This window comes from Delphinus delphis, chromosome 4, assembly GCF_949987515.2.
Source record: "Delphinus delphis chromosome 4, mDelDel1.2, whole genome shotgun sequence".
In the NCBI taxonomy this organism is placed as follows: Eukaryota; Metazoa; Chordata; class Mammalia; order Artiodactyla; family Delphinidae; genus Delphinus; species Delphinus delphis.
Genome location: NC_082686.1, coordinates 113331244 through 113349515, shown reverse-complemented (window position 1 = coordinate 113349515; position 18272 = coordinate 113331244). Strand labels below are relative to the sequence as shown.

The following is an 18272-nucleotide window of genomic DNA, read 5'->3' as shown; positions in this document are numbered from 1 at the left end:
CAGGGATTGAACCTGTGTCCCCTGCGTTGGGAGCACGGAGTCTTAACCACTGGACTGCCAGGGAAGTCCCTAGGATGCATTTTCTAGAATTTTACATAAATGGAATCAGACAAGATTGGAATATACTCTTTTTGTCTAGCTTCTTTCACTTGGCTTGAGATTCATCAATGTTGTGTTTGTCAATGGTTCATTCCTTTTTTTTTTTTATTGCTGAAGAGCACTCCATTACATGGATATACTATATTTTGTTTCTCAATTCACCAGTTTAGTGGATATTTGGATTATTTTCAGTTTTGGGCTACTAAGAATAATGCTGCTGTAAACATTCATGTACAAGTCTTGGGTAAACATTTCTCTTGGGTAGATTCCTAGGAGTGGAACTGCTGATTCATATGATAAATGTATGTTTAACTTTTTAAGAAATTGCCAAACATTTCTAAAGAGGCTACATAATTTTACATCCACATCAGTCCAATATATGAGGGTTCCAGCTTCTTCACATCATTGCCAGCTGGTGATTTTAGATGTTCTAGTGGCTGTGTAGTGTATCTCATTGTGGTTTCAATTTACATTTTCCTAATGTCTAATGATGTAACGCATCTTTTCATATATCTATCTGCTGTTTGTACCTCTAATTTAGTTAAATATTCAAATTTTTGTTCACTTGAAAAATTAGGTTGTCGTTTTATTATTGAGCTGTAAGTTCTTTATATATTCTGGGAAGAATCCTTTATCAGGATGTTTTAGAAATGTTTTCCCCCAGTGTGTCTTTTTCATTTTCTTAATGGTGTCTTTGAAGAGCAATAGTTTTTAATTTTGAAGGAAGTCCAATTTATCAATATTTTTATTGCTCTTGCCTAACCCAAGGTCACAAAGATTTTTCTATGTTTTATTCTAGAAGCTTTAGGGTTTCAGCTCTTAAATTTACTGAGATAATAATTAATTAATATTTATTAATAATTATAATAATAATTATTATTTTGGCACTTCATGCGGCTTGCAGGATCTCAGTTCCCCCACCAGGGATTGAACTCAGGCCATGGCAGTGAAAGTGCCAAATCCTAACCACTAGACCACCAGGGAACTCGAGATAATTATCTTTGTATATGGTGTGAGATGTGGATTGAGGTTCTTGTTTTTGCATATGGACATCCAATTATTTCAGCATCATTTCTGAAAAGATCACCCTTTCTCCTTTGGTTGAAAATTAATTGGCTGTATATATGAGGGTCTATTTCTAGAGTGTTTCATTGATTGTGTATACTTAGCAATTCTACAATGCCGTGATGGTTGTTTGCTTTGTAGTAAGTTTTGAAATCAGGTAGCCTAAGTCCTTCAACTTTGTTCTTTTAAAAAAGTGTTCGGCTATTCTAGGTATTTTGCATTTCTATATAAATTTTAGGATCAGTTTGCCAATTTCTATAACAAAAGCCTGCAGGGATTTTGATAGGGAGTGGGTTAAATCTGTAGATCAATTTGGGGAGAACTGACTTTTTAACAATACTGAGCTTTCTAATTCTATTTATTTGGGTCTTTAATTTCTCTCAGCACTGTTTTGCAGTTTTCAGCGTGCAAATATTATAGTTCTTTTGTTATATTTATTGTATTTTTTCTTTTTGATGCTGTTGTGAATAGAATTCTTTATTTGAATTTCACTATTTGATTGTTCATTGCTAGTACATGGAAATACAACTGATTTTTGTATACTGAGCTTGTATTCTGAGACCTTGCTAACTCATTTATTAGTTCTGGTAGCGTTTATACAGATTTCTTTGTATTTTCTACTTAAAGGATATATAATCTAGGAATAGATTTACTTTTTTCTTTCCAATCTATCTGAACACTTTTAATGTTTTTTTTCTTGTCTTACTGCACAGGCTAGGACCCTCAGTTACAGTGCTGAGTAGAAATGGGGAGGGACAGAAACATCCTTGCCTTGTTCCTGATCTTAGTGGAAAGGCATTCAGTTTTTCACTATACGTATGATGTTAATTATAGATGCCTTTTATCAGGTTAAGGAAGTTCCTTTTTATCCTTACTGGGGTAAGAGTTACTGTGAATGGATGTTGGATTTTGTCAAATGCTTTTTTTGTGTCTGTGGAAATTATGTGGTTTTTGTCCTTTATTATATGAATATGGTGTATTACATTAATAGATTTTCAGATGTTAAGACAGCCTTCCATTCCTGAGGTAAACCCCACTTAGAGTGTATAATCTTTTTTATATGTTGCTGGATTTGATAAATATTTTGTGAAAAGTTTTATATTGATGTTCATGAGGGATACTGGTTTGTAGTTTTCATTTCTCGTGATCTTTGTCTGGGTTTGGTATAAAGGTAATATTGGCTTTCTAAAATAAATTTAGAAGTGTTCCCTCCTACTATTATTTTCTGACAGTATTAATGAAAGATTGGTATTATTTTTTCCCTTAAATATTTGACAGAACTTGCCATTGGAACCATCTGGACCTGGACTTTTCTTTTGGGGAAAACTTAATAATTTTAGTATCTTGATATAGTCTATCCTGATTTTCCATTTCTACTTGAGCCAGTTTTGGTAATTTGAGTTTTTTGAGGATTTTGTCCCATGTCATCTAAGATGTCAAATTTATTGGGATAAAGTTGTTCATAATATTCCTTTATAATTAAGTTCTATAGTGTCCATAGTGATGCAACCTCTTTCATCCTGATTTTAATTTATTCCTCTCTCTCGTTTTTTCTAAAGCTTTATCTCTTTTAAAATCTTTCCAAAGAACCAACTTTTGGTTTCATCAGTTCTTTCATATTATTTTCCTATTTTCTATTTCATGGATTTCTACTCTGATCTTTCTTATTTCCTTCTTTCTACTTATTTTGGGTCTATTTGGCTCCTCCTTTTTCTAGTTTCTAAAGATGGAAGCTTATATTATTGATGTTCGACCTTTCTGGGCCATAAATATTTCTCTAAGCACTGCTTTAATTGCACCTCATACATTTTCATATGTTCTTTTATATTCATTCGTTTCAAGATAGTATTAAATTTCCCTGCAGTGTCTTCTTTGACCCATGCGTCTTTAGAAGTGTGTTATTTAATTTCCAAACATTTTGGGGTTCCCAGATTTCCTTCTGTTATTGATTTGCAATTTTATTCTATAATGGTCAGAAAACATACTTGATTTGAATTTACTGAATCTTGTTTTATTCACCTAACAGATGGTCTTTCCTGAAGAAGTTCCATGTGCATTTGAGAAAAATGTGTATTTTGCTACTGTTTTGTGGAGTGTATATATTGATTAGATCAAATACATTGACTGTGTTGTTCAAGTCTTCTGTATCCTTAGAGATTGTCTCTAGTTCTATCAGTTACTGTAAGAGGAGTGTTGAAATCTCCAGCTATAATTGTTGAATTGTCTGGCAATTTTTGTTTCATGTATTTTGGGGCTTTGTTGTTAGGTACAGATAACACTTAAAATTGTTATATCTGGCTACTACATTTTAACTGTTGGTGAAGTGGGAATTTTCATTGTTATTTCCTGGGTGAAATTTCTATCTTTTGATGTTGTAGAATTGGTTAATATTCATGTTCTTAACTATTGATTTTGAAGAATCCAATTTATGAAAGACTATTCAACCCTATGTGTTTGCTTTTGACTGTGATATAGAATTTGTCACTTTTAAAATATACTCATATCTATAAATAATTTCCCTATAAATTTCTCCCATCACTTTTTTGCTTTTAAACTCTTTATTTGCATGCAGATATTAGCTTAATATGTACTTTCTTCACTCCACCAGAGAGCCAACATTTTACTGACTAGACTTTTCTTGACACACTATCTTTATCATATACTGTATTGCTTTGCATAAATCTTCTGTTTTGGCATGGATTCTAAAATGAGTTTAATTACTATGGCTTTATAGTACACGTCCCCTGTGCCCCACCATACCTTTGTTTCTTTTCAGAACTCACTGCAAGTCTTTTGTATTTATTGTTCAGTATGAGTTTTAGAATTAGCTGATCAAGTTCTACAACATATTTGGGGGGATTATATCAAATTAATAAATTAATTTTAACATGGGGAATGATCTTTATAACTTTTAGTGAAATTTTATATTTTCTTCACATATATTTTGGAGTCACTTTTTTTGTTGATATCACAAATAGGATTTTTTTCTATTATATTTTTAGCTGGTTGTTCCTGGGGCATGGGATTAATACCCTTTACCCATTAAGGAGGTGCTCTTAAGTTTGCTTAGTTTTATAATTTTTTTCCAAACCAGAAGATATATTTTATCACATGCCTTCAAAGAATCAGTTTATATTTTGTTTCCTTTTTTACTCCTTTCATCTGTTAATGACAGATTTTGTAAAGTTGAACCACTGTTGCAATCTTGGGATAAAACCCCCTTACTGATGATGTATTCTTTTATATATGTTGGTAGATTTGACAAATTAATCTTCTGTAGTTCAGTTTTAATATCTGTAAACTAGGGATAACAGCACCTACAAAATAGAAGTTTTATGAATTAAAATATTTAGAATAGTGCTTGGCACAGAATATGGGTATGTATGGATAAGTTAATAGATTTATTTTTGTTTGAAATACAGTTGTTGAACTTCTTCCTTTCATGTACTTTATTTGGGTCTATTTTGTCATCCTTTTTCATGCATCGCCTAATTCATTTATTTCTGTCTACAGGTTACAAATTTTCCCCTGTCCATATCCCACAGATTTTAATAAATATAATGCTTTCATTGCCTGATTCTAAAAGAAACTGTAATTGGTATTTTGATCTTCTCTTTAGCTTAACAATTATTTTAAGATACATTTAATTTTTCAAAATTTTATTTTTAACTCTCCAGATATGTGCATTTTTGTTGTTGTTGTTAATTTCAGGTTACATTTTAAGTAACAAATGTGCCCTATATGCTAGTAATTTTAAAAAATGTTGCAGTTTCCTTCATGCCTTAATAAATAGGTACTTTATTGTGATGGTTCCATGTGTATTTGTTGGGTACCAAGTATACTTTTGAGTACCTCTATGAAAGTTTACTAATTCTATATTCTTTATGAATTTTTTAGCCTGTTTGATTTGTTGGTTTTTATATGACTGTGGGATTGTGAATTTTTCCTTGTATTTATATCAGATTTGTTTTATGTATTGCATAAAGTTCGTAACTTATTTTCATGGCCAGCTGCTGAAATACTGGTAAGTTTCTTTTAAAGGTTTCAATTCTCTTTGTCTCATTAACATTGCTATACCTGATTTCCTCTTGTTTACTATTTATTTGACTGTTACCTCTGTGTTAGGTATGAATCTAAAAGAATGGTGTACAGTTGGATTTTTAATCCATTCTGAGTTTTGTGATTCATACTTTATCTGGACTTACTTTGTCCATTTATTTTGTCTGTCTTTGTCTTCTTGTCTCCTTTCTTACTGTAGTGGACATCTGGTGTTCCTTTACCAGTATAGCATTTCCTTTTTTGGGGCCGTATTTTCAAAATTCCCAAATTTTCCTTGGGAATACACATGGTTTGGATGAACTTGACTCCTGTCCAAGCTAAGTTCTAGGCCTAACTCCTTCAGGAGCTGGTTCAGGGACTAGACCCAAACCAAGCCAATCAGAGCCAACACAAGTCCTGGGCAGCTTGTTGAACCTTGTGGGAAAGGGATTTTCTCTTTTATTTGAACTTGAAGGTATCATCTTGCCACCACATATAAAAAACTTGCTGAAGAGTGAAAGAATGAAAGGAAAGCATTATCTAAGAGATGAAAGAGATAAAATCAAAGTCTCTAAAGTCAGTACTATCCCTAGACTTCTCAGTTCTATAATTCAATAATTATTGAATTCAATAAAAGTTCAATAATTTCCTTTTTGCTAATGCTTTTCCCCCCTTATGCCAATTTGAGTTAAAGTCACTTCTCACCAAAAGAATACTGATAAACACATTGTCTTTTAGTAGATTGAGTTTTCTTTATACAACTATTTTTCCAGTTAATAGTCTACTGTCTTTTTCTAAAAATGATTAGAAAGTTTTCTATTTAATATTTATTCTTTTAGTGGTTTTCCTTAAACTTTCTTTTTTTTAATTTTTGGCTGCATTGGGTCTTAGTTGCCGTGCGCGGTCTTTCTCTAGTTGCGGTGAGCGGGGGCTAATCTTCGTTGCATTGCGTGGGCTTCTCGTTGCGGTGGCTTCTCTTGTTGCGGAGCACGCGCTCTAGAGTGCAGGCTCAGTAGTTGTGGTGCATGGGCTTAATTGCTCCATGGCATGTGGGTTCTTCCTGGACCAGGGCTCGAACCCGTGTCCCCTGCATTGGCAGGCAGATTCTTAACCACTGCGCCGCCAGGGAAGCCCCGTCCTTAAACTTTTTAACAGACATATATAAATAAATTTTAATTTATTTGCTTTATATATTTATTTTTGGCTGCGTTGGGTCTTTGTTGCTACGCGCGGGCTTTTCTCCAGTTGCAGAGAGCAGAGGCTACTCGTTGCGGTGCGCAGGCTTCTCATTGCAGTGGCTTCTCTTGTTGTGGAGCACAGGCTCTAGGCACGCGGGCTTCAGTAGCTGTGGCTCGCGGGCTCTAGAGCACAGGCTCAGTAGTTGTGGTGCATGGACTTAGTTGCTCTGTGGCATGTGGGATCTCCCTGGACCAGGGCTCGAACCCATGTCCCCTGCCTTGGCAGGCGGATTCTTAACCACTGCGTCACCAGGGAAGCCCAACAGACATACTTTAACTCTAGTCATTGTTAAATATAAATTTATCAGTGTCTATATTCTTCACTCTAATAAAGATTCATAGCATATTACCCCGACCTTCTTTTACTCTCTCTGTTAACAGTATCTATAATCAATACTTCCCTAATTCTAAGGATAAATTTTACTAATTTTGTTGTTTCTTGTATCCCACTATTCCTCTAGGATATATTTACCTTCTTGCTGAAGAATACCCTTTCATATTTCTTTCAGAGATCATCTGTGGGTGGCAACCATTTTGCATCTTTGAATGTCTAAAAATGTCTTTATCTGGCCCTCACATTTAAATAGGAACAGAATTCAGGGTTCAAAGTTTTTTTCTTTTCAGTATTTCAGTGAAGTGCTCTCTTTTTTTTTTAAATTGGGGTATAGTTGTTTTACAATGTTGTGTTAGTTTCTACTGTATAGTGAAGTGAAGTGGAGTTCCCTGTGCAATATAGCAGGTTCTTGTTAGTTATCTATTTTATACATATTAGTTAGTGTATCTATTTCTTTTTGTGTTTAATTTGTGGGTAATCCTTCCTTTTCCCTCTCTGGTAGCTTTTCAGTTCTTTATCTTTTATGTTCTGAAATTTCACTCTACTACAGGGATTGGGAAACTACAATCGGTGGGCCAGATCTGTCTCACCACCTGTTTTGGTACAGCCCATGAGCTAAGAATGGTTTTACCTTTTTAAATTTGAAAACAAAATCAAAAGACTATTTCGTGATGTGAACATGATCTGAAGTTAATATCTCAGTGTCTATTATTACAATTTTATTGGAACACAGCCACATTCACTTGCTTACACATTATGTCTACTTTCACACCACCGTGGCAGAGCTAAGTAATTGTGACAGAGACCTGCAAAGCCTAAAATATTTACTACCTGGCCAGAAAAAATTTGCTGATTCCTGTTTCTGTGTATATTTTTATTTGTTTAAACAGCTAAAATTCTGGGAATTATTTGGCTATTATTTCTACTGGTTTCTACAAGGATTTCTTACTCCTGTATCACAATCAATATTCCAAATCAAAAACTTTTCAGATGTGTCCATTCTATTATTTAGCCCAATGATTGTGTTTTTTCATTAAGATTTTTTTTCTTCTCATTTCCAGATACTGGAAAGATACTTGGCTGGTCTTGCCTGAAGAGTGTAATATTCTCTCTTATCTCTCTAAAAATAGTCAGACCTCCCTGGCGGTCCAGTGATTAAAGACTGCGCTTCCACTGCAGGGGGCACGAGTACGATCCCTGGTTGAGGAATTAAGATCCCACATGCTGTGCGGTGCAGGAAAAAAAAAAAGTAAATATACCCATTTTGATGTCTTGTTCTGATTGTTGTAGTGAGTCTCCTTCCAGGGTTGAAAGTTCTTCCATTTGTTGAGTATTTTATTGGTTGATATTTGTCCACTTTACTATGTAGTAGAGAACAGACTGTTGCCTCTGCACTGGCTGCTTAGGAGAGAGCAATGTGGGGTTGCTAGTGTTTTAAATGGGAATGGGGGATGGATGGGCCATGCTGCCCCAAGATCCCATACTCACTGCTTTTGTCTTTCCTTTATGGGTAGGATGGGATGTACAGGGTTCAACTTCCCGGGATGCTTCTTCTTCTGGTTTCTCTCTTGCTCTTGGTTTCAGTCAAATTAAGGTATGAATCATCTGTAAGTACTGCTCCCTTTATCTGTGGCAATTATCTTCCTCATCTTCCTGCATAGAACCTAAGCTCTGGCTCCCTCTTCAATCCGATTCCATCTGCTTTCCTTCTTTTAGTCCACTGAAAGTTTCTCCTATTACTTCAAGTGGTGCTCTGTATTTCTTATTTTTATATGGTATCAGAGACTGAAAACTACAGGATGCTTTGTTTACCTCCTTGAAATGAGAAGCTAGTCTGTATTACTGTTACTTTTTAGAAGTCCACTGAAGTTTTGTTTGTGGCCTAATATGTATTTTGTAAATGGTCTCTGGACAATAAACCACAAAGGTATCCATTTTCAGGGAATATTTTATTATGGCTGCAAATAACAGGTTTCAATTTCTCCTTTTTATTCCTTTTGGAGTTTCTGCTTCAAGAATCTGATGTTATCAGGACAGCTTTTTTGGGGTGTTTAGTCTTTTTTAATTCAGCTTTTGTTGTCATTCTGTAGTTGAATACTTTTCTTTTAATAAGTGAGTTTGTTCCATTTATATTCACTGACTTAAAAGTATTTGTTTTAGTTCTCTCATCTTTATGCTGCGTGGTCTGTGTTTTTCTTTTTTGTGTGTACATGTTTTCTGATTGAATTAGAATATTTAGAGTCTGGCTTTGGTTTTTCAAGTGTTTAATTAATAGCCTTAAACCCTCAACTTGACTTATCAGCTTTAGAGGGTAGCTGTTGAGGCCCTGCTAATGAAACTTACACATATATTTCTTCCTCCTCTCTACATCCCACTTTTAGTTATATTATTTTTTCCAGAATATTATGTTCTGCCTCTATCCTTTTATATTTAAATGGATTGAACACTCACTATTATTTCTTTTCCACCATGGCCATTCCATTTCTGGGCTCTCTGTTTTGGTTCATCTCTTGGTTTTATGATTATGTCCTTTTTAAAGAAGAGCTCATGGGTGCTTTATTCCTTTCAGTTCTTGTATGTTTGAAAATATCCATTTGTGTTTTCATGTTTGAATGCCATCTTGGGTTAGTATAAAATTTTAGGATATAGAATTTCTTTCTCTGAGAAAGTTATAAATATTATTTTATGATCTTCTAGTATTTATTTTTACTGTGGAGGTACCTGAGGCAAGGCTGATTTTTTTTTCCTCTTTTGTCTGGTGACTTGCATTTTTTAAAAATGGAAAAAGCCCCCAAAGTAAACTTTTATTTATCTTTGAATTCTGTTAAATTCACCACATATCTATGGGGCCAGTCATCATCAGTATTTCCTGGATATGGTGTGACTTCTGACCTTTCAGATTCAGGTCTTCTTTTATTTCAAAAAAGCTTTTCTGTTATCTTTGAATATTTTTTTCTATTTCATTTGCTCCACTGTCTAGTATGTTTAAGTTAGATCCCTTTTGTTTTCCTTATATATACCTAATTTTCTGATAACTTTATTTTGTTCCTTTCTATTCAGTTTTACTTGATATTTCAAAGCCTTCTTTCACATCTCTGTTTTTTCTTTGCTAGTTAAGAATTATACATCCACAAAATGATTTTTAATGGTTACATGGGATTGCACTGTGTATATGTAGGATAATTTTATTAATCTTCTTCTTATTAAATACTTAGATTGTCTCCAGTTTTCACTATTATAAACATCTACACATCTTCTTAACAGTAGTGATATTGCTTCATAAGATCAGTACACTTACCCCAATTCGTATTAATGAAGCTCCCTGCCAAAAAACTAAATCATGCCTGTGAATCAACTTGCCTGTCTTTTCTGATGCACTCAGACTTAAGATAATCAATGAATGATGAATGATTTTAAGGGTTTCCTCTGGGTCTTTGACATAAAAATGAGGTCCCAGTTTTGTGGCTAAGCATATTAAGGAAATCTCTAGATTAAAGAAGGTGGTTTGGTGATGGCTTCTTCAGTACTCTCAAAAAAGATATTCAAGACTTAATGGTACAATCTCTATGGAGGACTATTTGACATTATCTACTGAGCTGGGTATTTTCTGTTTATCCCTCTAGATCTACTCTTCCCCTAGCTCTGTGCCCCAGGAGGCTGACCCAAATGGACCACACCATTGGGCTCTCTTGTCTTCTGGTTTCTGGTTGGAAGCTAAAGCGAGGTGCCTGCAGGGTACTGAAGGATATGAGAATGAAACGGGATATTCTAGCAGCTCTCCCTCAGCTGGGTTGTCACAGGTTGGCTAAATCCCATTACGAAGGTCACAAGTTCTGTCAGGTGACCCTCTCCATATAGCTCTTCTCTTTGGGTTCTGATGATGGTTTCACCTACTTGTCCTTTTAGGCCTAGGGATGAAATGCTCCCACCATACCTAGTTCTGGGTGTCTGCATCATTTCTTGTTGGTTTCTCTAAAATTCTCCTGTGTCTTTGCAAGTTTGCTATCTGTTTGCTACACACTAGAAATTTATCCCGCATTTGTATAAAATGACACATAAGATTATTCACTGCAACATTATATCTCTAATATTTCACTATTTTCACTATAATGTTTGTGAACGGAGGAATGTAAAATAATGGTATAACTATATAGTGGAATATTATGCAGTTATAAAAAGCTTAGCACATTCATTAAATATATTTATGGAATAATCTCCAATTTATTGATTTGTTTTTTCTCCAACCTTCAGTTATTCTTTTATTAATTTTTTCATACACCTCAGGGCCCCCCAAATATTTGTGATGCCTCATTTATACCTCAATGATCATAAAATACAAGTACCTGGTTCACCATGCTGCTCTCCCAATCTTTGTTGTTATCATTTTTAGCTTTATTGAAGTTTGATACAAAAAACTGTACACATTTAGTGAATACATCTTGATGATTTTGGATATATGCTTATATCTGTGATACCATCACCACAACCAAGGTACTAAACACATCCATTACCTCCAACATTTCCTTGTGTTTTTTTTTTTCTTTTGTAGGAACACTTAACATGAGATCTATCTTCTTAACATATTTTAAAGTGCACAATACCATTTTTTAACTATAGATACTATGTTGTACAGCAGATCTCCAGAACTTATTCATCTTCTATAACAGAAACTTTATAAAAGTGTGGAAAAAGCAGGAAACTAAATAATGAGTATGGTACCATATGTGTAAGAGGAAGAAAGAAATAAAAGAATGTATATGTGTATTTGCTTTTATACATATACACATATGTATGTATATATGTGTGTTTGTGTATGAGAGAGAGCGAGTGTGAGAACACGTGGGAGGGAGTGGGGATGGAGTGTCTTTGGAAGGGTGCACAGAAAATGATAACAGTGGTTGCTTCTGGGGACAACTGGGTAGCAGGAAACTTACTATTTATTCTTTTATTTGAATATTAAATCAAATTAATATACTGCCTATTCAAAATGCATTACAATGCATTACATTAATAATAAAGATTAATTGAGAGGCTTAGAGAAACAATGACTAAGGAAGAATCATAGGAACTGCTAAAGGAATCGCCAGAAGATGAAAAGAGCCAGCAAATTATAGTTACTGAAATGTTCTAAGCAGTAAAAGTCTTGAATAATTTAATTTCTTACCACAGTCCCTTTATGGAATTATACCCTATTATAAATCCTTGTAGAGGTTACTTCCTGTTCAGGGTTGAAAGCACCAAACCATGTCTGATAAAGATTTGTTTTAAACATGATGATCTTTACTACTTAAAACAGCTTCAGTTCTAGCCTCCTCCTGTATTTATAAACAGGGTGTACTAACATCCCTAGCAAAGTAGTATGACTGCACAATGATCTCAGTTTTCAGTGAAAGGTACAACTCCATTAAAGGAAATGGCACATGAGAAGACTTTTCAGGAAATTAGTGAAGAAGGAAAGAGAAGACTGCTGGGGAAATATTCATTTAACTGAAGCTGGTTAAAATCACTCATTTTTATGATATTCAAAAACGGTAGAAATAGGAAAGGATTACTAGCTTGATTTTTTAAGGTGGTCCTAATGTGGTTATTACCCCTGTTACAAAAAGTTCTACAAGACCAAGGCAGACTCACTCACCCTTCCTGGAACTGTGCTTGGGCAGACTCCTCTGCTACAAGGGTCTCATATTCCTCAGCAGCAAACCTGTCCCAGTCAGAGGGCTCAGGACTGTCATTCTCAACATCCTGATTGGGAAAAGGACAGCCACAGGAAACAAAATCAAAGACAAAGAATTGGAGATAGGTCATTACAAATGTTTTACATCACTGAAAAAAAACCTATCTGAAAAATGTTTCATTTAAACATGTTAAAAGTGGTGCTAAAGTAACATTCCTAAAGTGATTTTCTACACCGTGAATTAAAAAATTATAAGGCTGTTCAGCAGCTAGACTGTTTAGGTCTAGATTCTTCAGCCTTGTTATCAGAGGCTCTTCTCTAGCCCCTTCTCCTCTGGCACTTTGCACAGCAGCTATCTGGAGTGACTTGTGGTTTGCTTATGCCCACCTGAAATGTACCATCCCTTCCTCTGACATTTTTATTGCTTCTTTCAAAGCCAGCTCAGATACCGTGTTATCTGTGTTATCTTTTAGAAACTGCCCTTCTCCCCCCAATCATTTCCTTCACTATACTATGCTTGGTTGCCACCTTTTGCTCTTCTGTCTTTTTTCATCTCTGTATACCCATTCTTTATATACTGAATCATCTCTATATAACCAGTGTCTTTTCAACACAGTGCTTGGAATTTACTGAGCACTTTCTGCACTTTCAGAATGTTGATAATTACCACCTCTCAGAAAAAAAAGGAAAATTTAAAGGTAAAAAATTTAAAGTAAAATTTATAACATAAATAAAAGAAATGAAGGGGGAAAAAGGGCATATATTTTCTTTTCCTTCTACAATACAGGCAGCATCCTGGATTATATGTTCTAGGTAAAATGATGTTTTTCCATGATGAAATTGAGTTAGTATTGCCCTAGGGTGTAAGGTTAGTTATGCCTAGAAGAATGCAAGTACCTAAATATTGACTACACAATGCCTTAATTACTGTATTTAATCCACTTTAAGAACTTCACCCCACCCTTTTAACATCTCTGAAATTGGCATGCATCTCAGACTTACAATTGGCAATAATTTTTCTTGCTTAAAGGTATATAAAATAATGGGGCATCTTAAACTCAATGATATAATACTGACTTCAGGCTAGTGATAATGCATCTTGATATGCCCTAAGTTCCAGTGCAGAGTATTTGGTTTTAGGAGCTGATCTTTATATTCTTACAAGTACAGTTATGCAACATATGGAAGACAAAGAAAAGACTGAGAAAGTTTCCTGTACTTGTACTCCTATAGGACTCAACTGAAACAGTTCTTTTCCATCAATATAATTTTTACTCTTTAAACAGGGGATTAGAAGAAGTGGTGATATTCTGCTTTTTGTTTGTGTGGTGTTTTTCTGGACATGGGTTTTCTGAGAGTCCACAGGTTTTTGTGTATGGGGAAGGCAGCTCACCCCTCTTCAGCTGTAGAATGTCTTCAAACTGATAGTCATGTACAGTGATCATTACTACTTGAAAAAGTGTTACGTTATCTGAAGGTTGTCTTATTTTGGAGAGCATCTAGTTTTTATTACCTTGTCATCCCGAAATTGAATGGTACAGTTAAATCAAGCCCAATATACTTTCTAATACTATGGGAAGATATGTGCTCTAGGTCCTTTATTCTCTCATTTCAGTATGTGATGAAATGTTTTAAATGTTACCTCTTTAAATACCAGAATTCCTGCAGACAGAGACCATTTTTATCTGTAGCACACAACCCCTGATACTGCAGCCCTCAAATAGAAGTTAAAACTATACTGGTACCTTCTGGACCGCAAAGGGATCTCTCTGTTCATGGTCTAAGTATTTCTCCAGATTAAAGAAAGTGTCATAAAAGATGTGAGCCATTCTGCATCTCTTCAGATCTCGTAGAGTTATTTTGCCTGTGTAAGAACAAATCTGGTAAATTTCAAGAGCTGTTTTGGCAAGTGAAAAAAACTTTTACTGAAGTTTAAAAGTATGTGCATATGCTTATTTGATTATAAAAATTGATTTCTTTTTTTTTGAGGTAAAGTTCACATAAAATTCACCATTTTAACCATTTTAAAGGGTACAACTTAGTGGCTTTTCGTACATTCACAATGTTGCAGAACCATTACCACTGTCACATTTCATAGCATTTTCTTCACCCCCAAAGGAAACTGTACCCATCAAGCAGTCCAACTCCATCTCCCCTCCCAAATCCTCAGCCCCTGGCAATCACTAATCTGCTTTCTGTTTCTATGGAAAAAGCCTATTTTTTTTTTCTTTAAACAATTTTTTTAATTTATATATTTTAATTTTATTGAAGTATAGTTGATTTACAATGTTGTGTTAGTTTCAGGTGTACAGCAAAGTGATTCAGTTATACATACACACGTATTCATTCTTTTTTAGATTCTTTTTTCATATAGGCTATCACAGAATATTGGGTAGAGTTCCCTGTGCCATACAGTAGGTCCCCATTGGTCATCTAGCTTAAGTATAGTAGCGTGCATGTGTTCATCCCAAGCTCCTGATTTATCCCTCCCCACCTTCCCCTCTGGTAACCATAAGTTTGTTTTTGATATCTATAAGTCTGCTTCTGTTTTATAAATAAGTTCATTTGTATCTTTTTTAAAAAAAATTAGATTCCACATATAAGTGATATCATATATTTGTCTTTCTCTGTCTGACTTACTTCACTTATGATAATCTCTAGGTTCATCCATGTTGCTGCAAATGGCATTATTTCATTCCTTTTTATGGCTGAGTAATATTCCATTGTATACACGTACCACAACTTCTTTATTTATTCCTCTGTTGATGGGCATTTAGGATGCTTCCATGTCCTGGCTATTATAAACAGTGCTGCAATTAATACGGGGGTGCCCGTATCCTTTCAACTTACAGTTTTCTCTGGATATATGCCCAGGAGTGGGATTGCTGGATCATATGGTAGTTCTATTTTAAGTTGAAAAAGCCTATTTCTTAAACAGAATTTGCCATCAATTGTTGGTTCTATGCTAACAATAAAGGAGAAACTTAAATACTTCTGTATTTGGAAAGCCTGTATGGAAGACTCTGGGAAGTTAAATAATTTAGGACCATCCAGGATTATATCCCACACTCCGTTACAGTGCAACGGAGTTTGCATTGTACACCTAGGTGTACAATGCAAATGGCTCTTTATTCAATCTTACCATCGTTGGCTGGCTTCACCAGGTCAAGCATCTGGCACAGCAAATCATGGAATGGCAAGGGCTCAATGCCCATGGCTTCCATCCGGTCACACTGCTCCTCATAGAAGTATTCCAGCTCGTACATGGAGAGCACACCATCCCCATCCACATCCATGCAGCGGAACCAGTACTCAATGCTAGGAGATAAGGATACTCATTAGCAATGGCCCGTTAAAGGTCCTTTATTCACTCAGATTTATTATTGTTCATGTTTCTTTTAAAAGTTACATATGTGTATACTTTAGACTTAGACATAGTTTTACAAAATTTATCAGAAAAAATGGCAGACCTTTATTTTCTCTTCCCCAGATCCAACCATTTTCAACACCTGATTTTGGTTTTTATCTTTACATTTCAGTTAAGATGTCTATATTGCTCCTTTCTCATATTTCTGTTTTAAGGAGTGGATTAATTTTGCACTATGAAAGATGAGGTTTCAGCTGTTTTGCCACTCATTCCACCTTACCCACAGCCCTCCCCAGCCTCTTAATATATAGATAAATTACTCAACATTCAGAGTTTATAACTACATTTTCCTTTTCTCTTTTATTTGCTTAGTTTTTGGGGTACAGTACATGTTACTAATTCAACCCCAAAACCTCTACCAGTTTTCTACATCCATAATCAGTCCCATTAGGTATTCTATCAATTGCATTTCCTTGAAGTCTTTCTTGGTTCCTTCTGACTTACTCTCATCTAGACTGGTTGATCTCTAGGCCTGGTTCACGGTTTCACTCTAGGAATTCCCTTCACCTTTCTCCTGTTTCTTATATATCACATTTTCCTCATTCTTGGTTTACTTCCTTGTTTGGTGTAACACATCCTTCAGTAGCTTCCTAAAAGCTACATTTTTAGATCTTGGATCATTGAAAATACCTTTTATCTACTCCCAATGTAGTTGGTATTTATAGAATTATAGGTTGGTGGTTCTTTTCCTTCAGAATTTTAAAGGCACTGATCCATTGTCTTCCATTTATCCATTGTTGTTGAGAAGTCTAAAGCCACTGATCCTTTGACTGTAACCTGTTTTTTTTTTTTTTTTTCCTTTGAAGCCTATAGAGGTTTCTGGTGTTTTGAAATAATATGAGGTGCCTTGGTCTGTATCTAATTCACTTATTTTGCTGGGCTCAATCTGGAAACTAGTATTCTTTAGTTCTTGGACATTTTCTCAAATTATTTTGTTTCTTCCCTGCCTCTGTTTCCCCTTATCCATTCTATTTTTGTGACATTCTTATAATTCAAATCTGCATGGTCCAATATGGTAGCCACTAGCTATATGTGGCTAGTCCAATCTGAGATGTCTTTAAGTGCAAATACACAACAGATTTTGAAGACTTAGGAAGAAAAAAAACAGTAAAACATCAATACTTTTATACTGAGTACATGTTGAAATAACATTTTAGATATATTGGGTTAAATAAGATACATAATTAATTTAAATCTTATGTTTCTTTTTACTTTTTTACTGTAGCTAATTTCATTAAAAAATTTTAAAACATTTTAACTAAAAATTGTATGTATTTAAGATATATAACAAAATAATGTGATATACACAGTGAAACGATTACTACAGTAAAGATGTAAAAACGATTACACAGTAAACGATTACTACAGTAAAGATGTAAAAACGATTACAGTAAAAACGATTACTACAGTAAAGATGATACTTAACATATCATCTCCTCACAGTGTTAACCATTTTTTTTGTGGGGGGGTAGGGATGAGAGGACCTGAACTCTACCCTCTCTAAGTAAATTTCCAGTATTTAACACAATATTATATTAAATGTATAGTCATTATATTGTACATTAGATCTCTAGATTTACTCATTCTATATAACTACAACTTTGTACCCTTTGACCAGCATCACCCCATTTCCCTCACACCTCCAGCCCCTGGTAACCACCATTCTACTCTCTGCTTCCATAAGTTTGACTTGTTTTTGATTCCCATATAAGTGAGATCATGCACTATTTGTCTTTCTGTGCCTGGCTTATTCCAATTAGCATTATGTCCTCCAGGTTCATCCATGTTGCAAATGATAGGATTTCCTTCTTTTTAAAGGCTGAGTAATATTCCACTGTGTGTGTATACATATACCACATTTTCTTTATCCATTTATTCTTTGAGGAACATTTAGGTTGATTCCATATTTTGGCTATTGTGATAATGCTGTAATGAACAAGGGAGTACAGATATCTCTTCAAGAGACTGACTTCAGAGTTATGGTTCAAGATGGTCAAGTAGAAAGATCCTGAACTCACCTCCTCCCAAGACATGCCAAATCTATAGCTACATATGGACCAATTTCCTCTGAAAAAAACTAAAAACTAGCTGAGTGACTCCTACATATTGGGCAAATGAGAAAAAACTCACACCTAAGTGGGTAGGAGATGCTGAGACACAATCTTGCTGTAAACCCCAACCCAGCACAGTGACCCACAATCAGGTAGAAACTCAAAATCCAGAGCTTCTTCCTGAGGAGCAAACAGTTTGAACCCCACATTGTGCACCCAAACTTTTAAAGACATACAACCGAGACCACTCCCCCCAAGTCTAGATTCTTTCCCCTCCTTTTTTAAAATTGAAGTACAGTTGACATGTAATATTATATTAGTTTCAGGTGTACAACATAGTGATTTG

The 18272-nt window shown here is 34.9% G+C and overlaps 1 protein-coding gene across 4 annotated transcripts in view; it reads right to left on the bottom strand.

Annotated features, from left to right (window-relative positions):
- PPP2R3A (protein phosphatase 2 regulatory subunit B''alpha) overlaps window positions 1-18272 on the bottom strand; it is a 222305-nt gene that overhangs the window by 12054 nt on the left and 191979 nt on the right. For all 4 annotated transcript variants that reach the window (XM_060011301.1, XM_060011303.1, XM_060011302.1 and 1 more), the window contains 3 exons: window positions 15591-15766; window positions 14194-14312; window positions 12410-12516 (listed from right to left, as the gene is read on the bottom strand). In XM_060011301.1, coding sequence (XP_059867284.1) covers window positions 12410-12516; window positions 14194-14312; window positions 15591-15766 — 402 coding nt within the window. The remainder of the gene's footprint in view (window positions 1-12409; window positions 12517-14193; window positions 14313-15590; window positions 15767-18272) is intronic.